The 13,277-nt window shown below is 40.3% G+C and overlaps 1 protein-coding gene across 1 annotated transcript in view; it reads right to left on the reverse strand.

The window, feature by feature from the left end:
- RB1 (RB transcriptional corepressor 1) overlaps window positions 1-13,277 on the reverse strand; it is a 100,379-nt gene that overhangs the window by 41,280 nt on the left and 45,822 nt on the right. Inside the window, exons 12-17 of the mRNA XM_038761557.1 lie at window positions 12,726-12,813; window positions 11,063-11,179; window positions 10,465-10,521; window positions 10,343-10,374; window positions 10,193-10,269; window positions 9,268-9,458 (exon numbers count right to left, since the gene is read on the reverse strand). Coding sequence (XP_038617485.1) covers window positions 9,268-9,458; window positions 10,193-10,269; window positions 10,343-10,374; window positions 10,465-10,521; window positions 11,063-11,179; window positions 12,726-12,813 — 562 coding nt within the window. The remainder of the gene's footprint in view (window positions 1-9,267; window positions 9,459-10,192; window positions 10,270-10,342; window positions 10,375-10,464; window positions 10,522-11,062; window positions 11,180-12,725; window positions 12,814-13,277) is intronic.

Raw genomic sequence — 13,277 nt, forward strand, 5'->3', positions numbered from 1 at the left:
CCCTTTCCTCCACCCACCTCATGATCTGCATTAGTGTTGGTGCTCTGGGGATTCTATTGTTTACCACTTTAAACCTGACCCCACCCCATTCAGAGAGAAACACCTCTTGACAGTCCTAAATTGCAATAACATCTGGGATTTTACCTAGCGTCCATGTAAAACTGTAAATACCAATAAGAACTATTAGGGAATACTAATTTCCTTTGGGTTGGGAGCATATTGCTACCCTTCTTAGTTCTGCTGGAAATTGCAAAATTAAAGTTTCTTGACAATACAGACAGAATCTTTTCTGTGACTTGTGAAGAATTGTAAATGAAGAACCAAATCCTAGCAATGGTGGGTTCTTTAGCAGTGGGAACATAGGACGAAGGTAAATTTGTTCATTCATTCATTCATTCAATCATTTATTGAGCGCTTACTGTGTGCAGAGCACTGTACTAAGCGCTTGAAAAGTACAGTTCAACAACAGAGATAATCCCTGCCCACAACGTCAATAGCAGCAATATAAATAGAATTACAGCTATATACACATCGAAACAAGTAAACAGAAATTAATATAAATAAATTGAATTACAGATATGTGTATATATATACAGAAGTGTTGTGGGGCGGAGGAGGAGTAGAGCATAGGGAGCGAGTAGAGGCAATGGGGAGGGGTGGGGAAGCTGAGGGAAAGGGGGGACTTTGTCTGGGAAGGCCTCTTGGAGGAGGCGAACCTTCAGTAGGGCTTTGAAGAGGGGAAGTGTGCACAGGGTACCGAACTCTTAAGTCTGCTATTGGACAACAGTGCAAGAAACCGCAACACCATAAGGAATTAAGACAAAGGGACTATGAAAAAATTCTTAAAAAACTAAAGACATTCTCTTCTTTGGCTGGCTACCAAAAACAGCTAAGTAGTCAGAAGATTAAACACAAGACGTGACATGTACCAAGGAACAGCACTGATGCCTTGCTACCTGTGACTTCAGATTGTTAAAAGCCAAAAAGATATCCTGTTTCAGAGCAAACTAACATTGATTGTCTGGCACATGGTACCTATTTATTAGCATCATCGCTATTACTCAGTTATAATAATAATAATGGCATTTGTGAAGGGCTTACTATGTGCCAGGCACTGTACTAAGCACTGGGGTAGATACAAACAAATCGGGTTGGATACAGTCCCTATCCCACATGGGGTTCACAGTCTCAATCCCCATTTTACAGATGAGATAACTGAGGCACAGAGAAGTAAAATGACTTGTCCAAGGTCACACAGCAAACAACTGGCAGAGCCGGCATTAGAACCCAAGTCCTCCGACTCCCCAGGCCTGTGCTCTTTCCATTAGGCCATACTGCTTCTCTGTATTTGAAGACCCCAATGATTGGTATAGCTGCGGTGAGTGCCCTACTCAGCAATAGTGATGTTATCAGATAAGGGCACATTCATTCATTTGATCATATTTATTGAGCGCTTTCTGTATGCAAAGCACTGTACTAAGAGCTTGGGAAGTACAGGTCGGCAACATATAAAGACGGTCCCTACATGACAATGGGTTCACAGTCTAGAAGGGGGAGACAGACAACAAAACAAAACAAGTAGACAAGTGTCAATACCGTCAGAATAGAATTATAGCTATATACATATCATTAATAAAATAGAATAGTGAATATGTACAAATAGGCTCAGGGTCCGTTGCGGAGAGAGAGTGCAGAGAAATATGCTGTCCCATTGTCTCCAGACTGCACCCAACGAATGAAACATTAGTAGCAATGGACCTGTTTGATAGTTATTAATAAAAACTAAAATTTCATATTTACCTGTGTAACTTCCCCACTCTTCTGTATAATCTTTGCAATCCAAATACAGGTGAGTGGTTATTACAGGGAAACTGGATATAGCATTTAGTCATTCGTTTCATTGTATTTATCGAGCACTCTGTGTGCAGAGCACTGTACTAAGTACTTGGGAGAGTACAACAATAAATAGACCCACTCCCTGCCCACAACCGAGCCAGAGGAAAAGACGGATGAGGAAAAGAGGGGGAAAGGAAGGAAAGAAAGTTAAAAGGGTACTTGAGACTGAGTCTCTTACTCCTATTTCATTCTCCCAAGTGCTGCCCACAATAGGCACTCAATGAATTACAGTAAATTCCCTACCTTCTTTTCTTACCATTAAGCATACGCACATTTCAAATAGGAAGGTATTGCGTTAAAGCCCTTATCCACAGCTTTCTGAACTCACCCCTTTTCCTTCTCTGGCACATGTTATCGATGCTTACAAAAATAATCTTTAATTTCCTCCTCAAAAATCAGGAGGAGGTGGGGAAGAATGCAGTGGAGATAATGATGTGAGTGCATATAATACTACTAATAATGATGGTATTTGTTAAGTGCTTATATGTGCGAAGCACTGTTCTAAGCGCTGGGGGGATACGAGGTGATCAGGTTGTCCCATGTGGGGCTCACAGTCTTAATTCCCATTTTACAGATGAGGTAACTGAGGCACAAAGAAGTTAAGTGACTTGCCCGGAGTCACACAGCCGTCAAGCGGCAGAGCCGAGATTAGAACCCATGACCTCTGACTCCCATGCCTGTGCTCTTTCCACTGAGCCACACTGCTTCTCCAAATATGTATCCAGTCTCTTGTTACTTTCCACAAATATTTACCTGGGTAGGCAGTGTATATTCTAAAATGTTTAGAGTTATATGTAACACTGGGTATGGAAAATACAAGCCAGAATCTACTAAATTTGCTATAAAAACTGGCATTAAAATAAGGCAAAATTTCAAGGTTAAATAAGGCAGTCAAACACCACCCTGCTTTTTTTAAAAGCAAAGACACTCCAATGTCAATTCAAGATTTGAGAGAATTTTTTTTTAATGTGTAAAGCCTAGTATTTTCGTGATTTGCGGTAGCATATTTTAACCATCTTGTTGCTGTTAAACATGTCTCGTACAGGATTGAGTCACAGTCAGGCCACATCCCAAAATGACAACACTTTCAATATTTTAAACCACAAAATATTTAAAAGTTTAGCAGAGGATGAAGTTTGGCGGTTTATTTTATGTAAGTCTTGAAAACTTAACTATTCTGATAAAAGGGGAGACCATACTAAACCCCTTTATTATGACTCAGATTTTCAATCTGCAGATTTAAAATCAAATTGTAATTCCAAATTCAGAATCAAGACTTATCGGAAAAGAAAAGCCAATTCATGACATAAAGAACATACGTTTTTTTCCTCTGGTATCTAACCATACAAAAATGCTCCCTGGTCTGTGTCAGTGGTGGAATGGAGGTGAACTCTCAAGGTGAGGTTAGCCCATGCTGTCATTACAAGTTTCATAAGCTACTTTTTGATGCCACAATGGGGAAATAGCAAGGAAACCCAGCTCTCTTGGCACGGACAGTAGGACCTGGTGGCTAGCACTATGTGAACACAGCTATTAGGTGAGCAGCCAGGCTACTGGACAGTCCTGAGGGGGCACATGCTCAGATAGTTCTTTAGCCAGTCCCCGCTGCTGTGGTGGAGCCTTGCAGGGAAACATGGCAATGAGTTTTTTAGTGATCTTACTTGCCTTTGATTCAGATTTCCCAATTCGGTGACCCACATCGTGAGCTATGTCACAACAATCTGTATTGGACTTTCCAAGCGCTTAGTACACTGCTCTGCACACAGTATGCTCAAATACACCTGAACAATCAAGGTGATGGGAGCAATCAAAAGAATTGATGTTTCATCTGTGTTTATATCATCATATATATAGATGTATACACACACACACACACACACACACACGAAGTAAGGGGAATCCCTATATATGTATAAAATCACACACACGAAGTAGGGGGAATCCCTATATATATATATATATATAATCTCAAACTCTGTTCTTAGTGCTGCGATTGATACAAGATAATCAGGTTGTACACAATCCCTTTCCCAAATACGGTTCACAATCTAAGTTGGAGGGAGAAGGACTTAACCCTCATTTTACAGATGTGGAAACTGAAGGTCAGAGAAGTCATACAGCAGGCAAGTGGCAGGGCTGAGATTAGAACCCAGGTCTTCCAACTCCCAGGCCTGTGGTCTTCCCATTAGGCCATGCTGCTTCCCAGCAGTTATCATTACTTTGATGCCACAGCTAATGCCGTCATCACCACTGCATTCAGAACCCTGTACTGGGTTCTGGAAGAATACCTAAAAGAACAGATGTGATCTTTGCTCTCAAAAAGGGCCACGACTCTAATACAAGTTTCGTTATTTCCCTACTCGCATCAGCCTCCTTTATGGTCTCCCGCCTCTAGCCTATCCTACACTCTGCTGCCCAGATCATTTCTCTAAAAAGCCGTTCAGAATACACCACTCCCTAAAAGTATGTGATTTCTCAGACTATTAAATTTTTCTCAGGAAGAATCCTGGCTTTAATGTCAACTCTTCTTAAAAACAACTGGAGAATCCGAGGACATTTTATATCTGGGCTCCTGTTTACAGAAACCTTACTAACAAATATAGAGAGCTTTAAGTCTTCCTACACAAAGCAGTAAAGAGAGGGGAAAAGATGAACTTTGATCATCTTTCTCCACCCATCTGCAAGGCTGGAGGGATTTTTTTTAGTTTAGGCTAATGTTCTAGAATAGAACTAAGCTCTTTTAAGTAGAATAGGCCCAAGATATGCATTGACGAACAAAATAGACGTTACCTTGAAAAAGCTGTAAAAAATTTCCTATGTTGGTAAGGAGAGGTCATAAAAATCTGATAATGAAAAATAACAACCTTGTGGCTCCAAAGTTTAAGAGCTGGGTCTAGAGTCAGGATGTCATGGTTTAAAGGGAGCACTGGCCATTGGACAATGCTGTTTATACAGGCATCATACATGAATGCAGGGACTAATCACCTGGAAGTGATAGTCCAGAACTGGAAGTGTATCAGATATCCTCTTGACTGGGGAAAACAGTTGCCTTGGGCCTCCCTGCCTTGTCCTGCTATCTGGGTTCACAGCATTTTTTTGAAGCTGTGATCCTGGTGGAGAAAATGAAATGAAGCCCCCCAAGTTGTGTCTTAAGCTACAACAACTTGTGAGCAGGGAGCCAAATAACTCTTCAGTCACCACACCGCTAGCGATTCTTGTCAGGGGAAATCAGGTAAAAGACAGCCAACAACCTTGTAAAATTCAAGAGTCGCCAAAGAGCTACATGTGCCTTGCAAAGCGGTTTAACCACTACTGAGCTATATCAGTAAAATAACTACCATATGAGAGTTCAATGACTAAATTGGTTCAAACAGTTATCTCCCTTCTACTGCAATGTGAGGTTAAAAACCAAAACTCGGAACATGTATTGTAACACAAGGGGAAAGTACCAGAAGGAGAAAATGCTATTTTGTTGAATGGAACTCACAGTCTGGTGTTCAAATCACCAAAGTAATCAATCAATCAATCAATGGTATCTTTTAAATTCTCACTGTGTGCAGAGTTCTGTACTACGTGCTTGGGAAGGTTTAATGGAGTAAGTGAAAGTAAAATTGCTGTCATTAGAAATATTTCTCCAACTCCAGACTCTGTACCTTCTCCAGCACTGTGTCATTCATTCAGTCATATTTACTGAATGCTCAGCATGTGCAGAGCACTGTACTAAGCGTTTGGGAGAGTACAACAATAAACAGTCACATTTCCTGCCCACAACAGGCTTACCATCTAGAGTGGGGGAGCTAGACATTAATACAAATAAATACAATTACAGACATGTACATAAGTGCTGTGGGGCTGGGGGGGGGAAGAGCAAAGGGAGCAAGTCAGGTGACACAGAAGGGAGCGGGAGATGAGGAAAAGTGGGGCTTAGTCTGGGAAGGCCTCTTTGATGAGATGTGTCTTCAGTAAGGCTTGGAAGGAGGGAAGAGTAACTAACCAACCCTCTCGGGTTAGAGGAAGGAGGACATTCCAGGCCAGAGGCAGGAATGGGCTATGAGTCGGCTGCGAGATGGGTGAGACTGAGGCACAGTGAGAAGGTTAGCACTAGAGGAGCAAAGTGTGCGGGTTGGGTTGGAGGAGGAGAGAAGTGAGATGAGGTATGAGGGGAGCAAAGTGGTGGTGTGTTTTAAAGCCAATGGTGAGGAGTTTTCTTTGATGCGGAGATGGGTGGGCAACCACTGGAGTTTTTTGAGGAGCAGGGTGACAAGTCCTGAACGTTTTTGTAGAAAAATGATCCAGGCAGCAGAGTGAAGTATGGACTGGAATGGGTAAAGACAGGAGGCTGGAAGGTCAGCAAGTAGCCTGATGCAGTAATCTAGGAGGGATAAGATAAGTGACTGTATTTACATGATAGTTTGGATGGAGAGGAAAGGGTAGATTTTAGTGATGTTATGAAGATGGGACCAACAGGATTTGGTGATGGACAGAATATGTGGGTTGAATGAGAGAGACGAGTCAAGGATAACACCAAGGTTATGGGCTTGTGAGCCAGGAAGGATGCTGGTGCCATCTACAGTAATGGGAAAGTCAGGGGGAGGATGATGTCTAGATGAGCCTCTGACCATGCCAAGTCCTTGCCAACAGCTTGGGCCAATACTGGGCCAAAGGGCATTTAAATCACATTTCAAGCTCGACTGAAGTCCCAGAGAGGTAGTTCTTGACCATAATCAAGGGACAGGATCATCTAGTCTGGAGGGCCACATCCATTCTGGGCTTATTCATAAGTGGGTGCTCGTAAGTACTATAGTCCACTATAGCCCAAACTCCAACTCTTCATCCCTCTCAAGCCAAACTCTTGGTCATGACATCCTCCTTCTCATCCAGCAAACCACAGCTCTCCCCATTTCTACAGGAGGCCTTCCCAGATGAATTTCTCATCTCCCCGCCCTACATCCTCCCATCTGCCCACTTCAGCATTTCTGAGCAGTCTTAACTTTTGGATTCTCACATCTCTCCCATGGCACTTATGTACAAATATTTATACTGTTTTACTTCCTTCTATCTGAAATGTATTTGAGTGACTCCTTCCCCAACTATAACTGTAAGCCCCTTAAGGGCAGAGATCCTGTCTACTGATTCTATTCTACTCTTCCAAACATTTAGGACAATACTCTACATATTACTGATTGAGTGCAACTCCAAATTTCTGACTCCCACTCAAGGATTAATTAAAACCAACCTCTATCTCTTCTTGCTCAGACTACAGAAATTTAAAAATTCACTTTACACAATTTTTTCCAGCCATTAATATTTACTTAAATATGGTCTGAAAACACCCCAAATTTTTAATGTGGCACATGGAATAGTGCAATTACTCTTTGCCCCAGATTGCAAAGGACCTTAAAATATTTATAGTTTTATTTAGTGACTAATTTGTAAACAAATCCTTAAGCTTCTTCAGTATGCTCTCTTAAAATGTTAGACTTGACAGGAAATGAACACAAAGAGGAGAAAATCCTGTGACTCCTAAAAGGATGTCTGGTGCTTGTTTGTATAGCAGTGATGCATTAACCTCACGCACTTTGCACAAAAGCTTCAATTTTCACCATAAGAAGTTGTTCAAAACACACCCTTTACCGAAAGCTGTCTCGAGAGGACAGATGGCTTGAAATGATGGGCTAGTCCATTTTTGTCAGTGTTTTGCTTATTTAAGGATCATACAAAAGTCAATTAAATCACACAGATGAGGCAACACATCCTTTGACTTGAGTGGAGTAATGCTGAATTTCCCAAAACACCAAAAAGAGGTTATTTAATCACAAAGTTAGTGTTTTAAATAAGAACAGGAAGTACATTTTGGATCTTTCCTTTTTATACTTGGGATACTTTCTTTAAATATCATCAAGACTTTCTAGCTTTCCTAATTCGGTGAAGTGTTCCCCATTTCTAGAACCAAGCTTTGGGAAACCATGCAATTCTTGATAATTTTGTGCTGCAAATCAAAATGGTAAAAAGAATAAAGCACATCAAACTCTGAGGCCTCAACTATCCCCATATTACATGTTCTCTAACCGTTTTGGGTTTGTTTTTTTTTTAGCTCTAATAAATGATCAAATTTCATTTCCCTTTCCAGTTGTGGAATTGGTAGATGTCTGGTTCTGTGTGTGGAAGGAAAAGAGGATTGGGTAGAACGATCACTCCTCTCTTCCACCTCAGCCATTATTAAACAATTATTCTGAAATATTACACAAAGACAAAGAACAAGAAAAGTTCATTCTCTGCCCAGTACCTCTCACATGGGTGTAAAAATGTGATACCAAGACCTGCCATTTCAAACTACTGGCTAAGAAGAAAGAAAGAAGAAAAATCTCCTTGCCTTCATATAGGAACTTGACCAAGGACGCTGTACAGGACAGGTACTCAATAAAAGCTGTTGACGATGATTACTGTGCCGGGCATAATATCGACTCATATGCCCCTGTAATTTACTGAGCACCTAGTCAATCCAAAGCATTTTTAGTGCTTGAGAAAATACCTATTTCCTGCTCACAAGGAGCTTGCAATCTAACAGACTGTAAACAGCAGACACACAGCGAGTCGACGGCCTCATCCCTGACGGGCTTTACTCCATCTCAGTGGGAAAAGCAGCCATCGGTGAGTTGCGCCAGCAAAATATGCCACTTGGAGCTGCTCCTCCACTGCATCATCCTGGGGCCTCCTCCCAGCCTCCTTTCCCCCAGCTCCAGAGGAGAGGTAGCATACCTCCTCCACAAAATATATAACATGTGGGAGGGGGAGGGAGGTGGCACAACTGAAGCAACTAGGGTGACAGACCATTGGCCTTTGAGCTGAGAGAATTCTGTGTTAATTTCCTTTTTTGTTTTATTTTCTTATAGGCTAATCACAGTTTCTTTCCCCCTTATTCTTAGACTGTGAGTCCTTTGAGGACCAGGGACTCTTGGTCACCCTTGGTCTAATGGTCACCCATGTATTCCTTCTCAAGGCTTAGTACAATGGTCTGCACAGAGTAAGTGGTTAATACACACTATTATTACTACTACTCCTTGAGGTGAGAGTTGGCAAATCTGTAACAAGAGATGTGGCTTGTGGTTTACTTTCTATCACTCATTCTTGTCCCCACTTATGGTAACAAAGCCTAGACTTGGATTTCAATTCATGATTAAACAAAGTATTTGGAGACATTCAAATAAGAGAACTTCCAAAAACTAATATCAATTACTTTTTTTTTAACCCAACACAAAATTCCATTATGAATTTCATTAGTTTTTATCATGGCAGCTCATATTTCTGTAATATACTTCCTCTTGATGGATATACACACTATAACCATCTTTGTTTCGGCTGATCACTTACCCACTGCCACGCGAGGGACTCCATGATTCGATGTTCGCAACGTTCTAGATGCTTTATCATCTCTCTTGTCAGGCTTGTTTCTGCTTTAATGAAGCTTTCAATTACTTTGTAAAAGTCAAAGGCTTTTAAATCAAGTACATTCAGTATCCACGGAAAGTCAGTTCCAGCACCATTATTCTGGGATCCACTCCCTAAAAAGAAAAGACAAGTTAGTTGCTATTGGGGCGGGGGACGACGACGACTATGATATTCCAAAAGTTCATTTTTCGGCTCCTCGAATCACTCAGACCTATCGCCCAAACTTCTGCACCCAAGTGAGTTACTACAGCAGTGTGTAACTCTGAACTTCCCAAATAGCTAGTACAGTGTGCGACACTGGCTGGGATCTCAGTAAATGCTTCTACTACTTCTATTGTTGTTTCACAGTTGCCAAACTGGGGGCTTGAGTGTGAGTTTCTCAGAGGAGAAGGTAGTGTAAATAACAAGAGGAGCTAGCAATTCTATAGTCTTCCTGTTGAGACGGCCAGGACCCGAGTGTCTGGTCTTGGGGGAATCTATGTTGCAAGGGAATGTGATCCTTTGCAGGGTCCCCTCGGAGGTCAGTCTGGGTGCAGCTTCCATGACCCACCCACTACATTTCACTCCCCTTGCTCGCTCCTCCGCCACGGTAATCGGCGGGATGCTAGGCACGGATCACCTTTTGATTCTCCCTGAAGCTGGTACCACTCTGAAATCCATCTGCAAAATGTGTTCATAACATTTGAGTTGAGCTCACATCCAAGTCCCTTGGGTTAGTACATAATATTTCTGATTTAAGCTGAACATACAGGCTTAACTTCCTTGTTAAATAAAGCAGAGTGCAGTCCCTTACAGGCTTGAGTGACATTCACTTAATAGGAGTATTTAATTACTAAATTTCACTTACTGCCATAAGTGGCCATGACAATCTCAACAGCAGAAGCCAGCAAGGAGGTATGGAAGGTGTTATCATTCAGGAGTTTGCTGAAAAAGAATAAAGGTCTTAAAACAACTAAAATGTACAAAATGGATATTACAAAAAGGTAAGAAAATTTACCTAAAGTTTTGAATGGACAGGCGCTCTTCTTCCTAAAGCACAAAATAGAAGAGATATAAATTGTAATTTCTTTGTTTATACTTGCTGTTGAGGAGTATTCTAATTAATCACTTTTAACTTACTGATTTGAGCATAGATTCCATTACTCTGTAATACAATCGTACGCCGAGCTTGTATCGCTAAAAAAAAGAAATTAGTATTTTAGAAAAGTTTATATAATATAAAAGAACAGGCTCATAGTTATCAATGACCTTATCTGAAAACACTTTGGCAGCTTCTCAGAAACCTGGCTGCTAGGACCTCTCTGAAGGAATCAGATAAGCTACCCTGAAACTGCAGGCAGATGAAAGCAGTACAGTCATGTTTAAATAGGAAATGAGAAAGAGTGCTTTTAAGTCTCCTTGAGAGAGATAATTCCCTTCCTCTAAGTCTAACAGAGATATTTTCCTTCATTCCATAATCACAAATACAAATAAATGGCATTTTCCATCCAAAAAACAACTTCTACATTCAGTATTGTTTTTCCAAGCAAAGTATAATAAAACATTTTTGATTTGAACCGGAAAAGGAAAAATGGAGATTGAAGTAAGTTTTGCATCACCCGATATTTTAATTAAAGAATGAAAGAACACTTAGCCAGCTGGGAAACAATACAGTGAGCCAAATATTAACTTAATGAGGCTCTAGAGAATGACACCTATCAAATTATTCATAAGTTACCTGTGAGCCAATTTCAATACATCCTTGTCCAACAGTTTCAGCAAATTTCGCTTTAAAGATGCATCCAATGGTTTCTACTCTTTTAAGGATACTTTCCTTAGGATTCACGGTGCAGTTCTTTAAGTTGATTGAGACAAAACAAATTTTGGATACATAAATTAGTCAGATTTCACGTCATAGTTGAAACACAACCTGAAGTGTTCAGCTTTTTCCAGTGTTCCACAATACATTAAATTTGTCCACCCCAACAAAGCAGCAGAATAGAAGGCTTTTTCTTTTATAGTATTTAAGGGAAATACTCTTGGTATCCTAATCAGTGCCCCTTCCACCCAAGAAGTAGTCTGGACAAGCGAGAGTACCAGGGGTATTCAGATGTTGGACACTGACATGTTTTATTTTCCTTATGGTATTTGTTAAGTGCTTACTACATGCCCGACACTGTACTAAGTGCTGGAGTACATATAAGCTAATCAAAATTGGCACAGTCCATGTCCCACATGTGACTCACAGTCAACCTTCATTTTGATGAGGTAACTGAGGCAGAGAGAAGCTTAAGTGATTTGCTCAAAGTCACACAAGCAGACAAGTGGAGGGATCAAGGATTAGAACTCAGGTCCTCTGATTCCCATGTTCTTTTCACTAGGCCACAGTGCTTCTCTGGATTATTTCTGAAGACACGGTGCCACACAGATCGCTAGAGATGGGCACCAAGAGAGACCAGAAGTTAACTCCCAGGGACTCAACTCTACCAATCCAGAACCTCCACAAGCACCCTCCTCGTTACTTTTCCCAATGTCCCTGACACCCAAGAAGGGAAAAGAGCAGAACAGAATATTGGAGATTGGCCCAAAAAGTGATCTTGGCTATTGTCCAATTTAAACCCTGTTGCTGGTATTTTCAACTCAAAGCCTAATCAGGTTTCATTCTATTAAGAAGAGATGGAAAGACAGCTATGTGGAAGGAAGGTAAGTATTATTTAATCCCTTTTTCATCCATTTATGCCAAGGAATAAAAAAGGAAAAAAGGCTCATAACAGTGAGAGATAAAATATTTTTTGATCTCAAGATTTAAAAAAGCTTCAAAAAACATTTGCATCCAGTATCCCTCAAACCCACTCTAGATTTTAGTTTTGAAAGTATAAATACAACTTACTATTTATTTTGCTAACAAATAAATACTTAAGAGACATACTTTAGGACATACTTATTTCTCCTATTAACGATGCAGTAGCTCTCTAGTAGACCCCCAGGATTAAGGAAAACTTCACCCCAGATAGTATTCAACTTGGGTCTGATATTTTGCATATGAGCCTAAGCATTTCTTCCGACACTGCACTGCACAATATTTACAGACACGCCTTATGGGAAGTACATTCCCTAATTCACCATCCCAAATGCATAATGAAAATACATTTTCTAGAAGAACTGACTGTTCATCAGAGAGAATGTTAACTAATTCGGAGAACCAAGCACAAAAATTAAGCTACTTGACCAATGTTACTATTTGTAGTCAAGCAGGACTGGATGCTGGTAACTTTATGTGCCTTATTTACTGTTTTTCCCCCCAAAGAACTAGCCCTTTCTATTTGATATCTAAATATATATTGATTCAGACATGGGTCTTTCTTCATCTTGTTTTAATTCAATTGAGAATGTTATCTTACATTGAAATAGGAGATGAGATTTTCGGATGGCTGGTCACTTGCAGTATTTAAAATCATCATCAGCTGTTGGATAGTATTCATGACAGCCCTGGAAAAAAAGGAAATGTTAAGGGACATTAAAAACTCAATCCATTTAGGGGAAAAAAAAAGATCGAACAAAGGAAACAAACTGAAATTCAACAAGATAATCTCCATTACAGTTAAAAACATTTCCTGAAACAGAAGCTCCCTAGTAAACTATAGTAGCTGTATGCTAATGTAAGAATGTATTCAAAACCAGTAAACACATAAGACAGATAATCTATTCACAAAATAAACATACTGAATCACAAGTACATGCATTTTTCCAAAGGTTTATTTTTCCTTAGAAAACCAGTATTACAATCGGTATCCAAAAAAGGAGCTACGCTCCTTTAAGACATTATCACCAACTGAATATAAACTGCTAAAAAAAAAAAAGAGCTATATGGATTTAGATTTCCTATTACAGCCCAGCTCACACACTTCTCTACCACTGTGCCTCGATAACGTCTATCTCATTACAACTACTTT

Source organism: Tachyglossus aculeatus, chromosome 20, assembly GCF_015852505.1.
Source record: "Tachyglossus aculeatus isolate mTacAcu1 chromosome 20, mTacAcu1.pri, whole genome shotgun sequence".
NCBI lineage: Eukaryota > Metazoa > Chordata > Mammalia > Monotremata > Tachyglossidae > Tachyglossus > Tachyglossus aculeatus.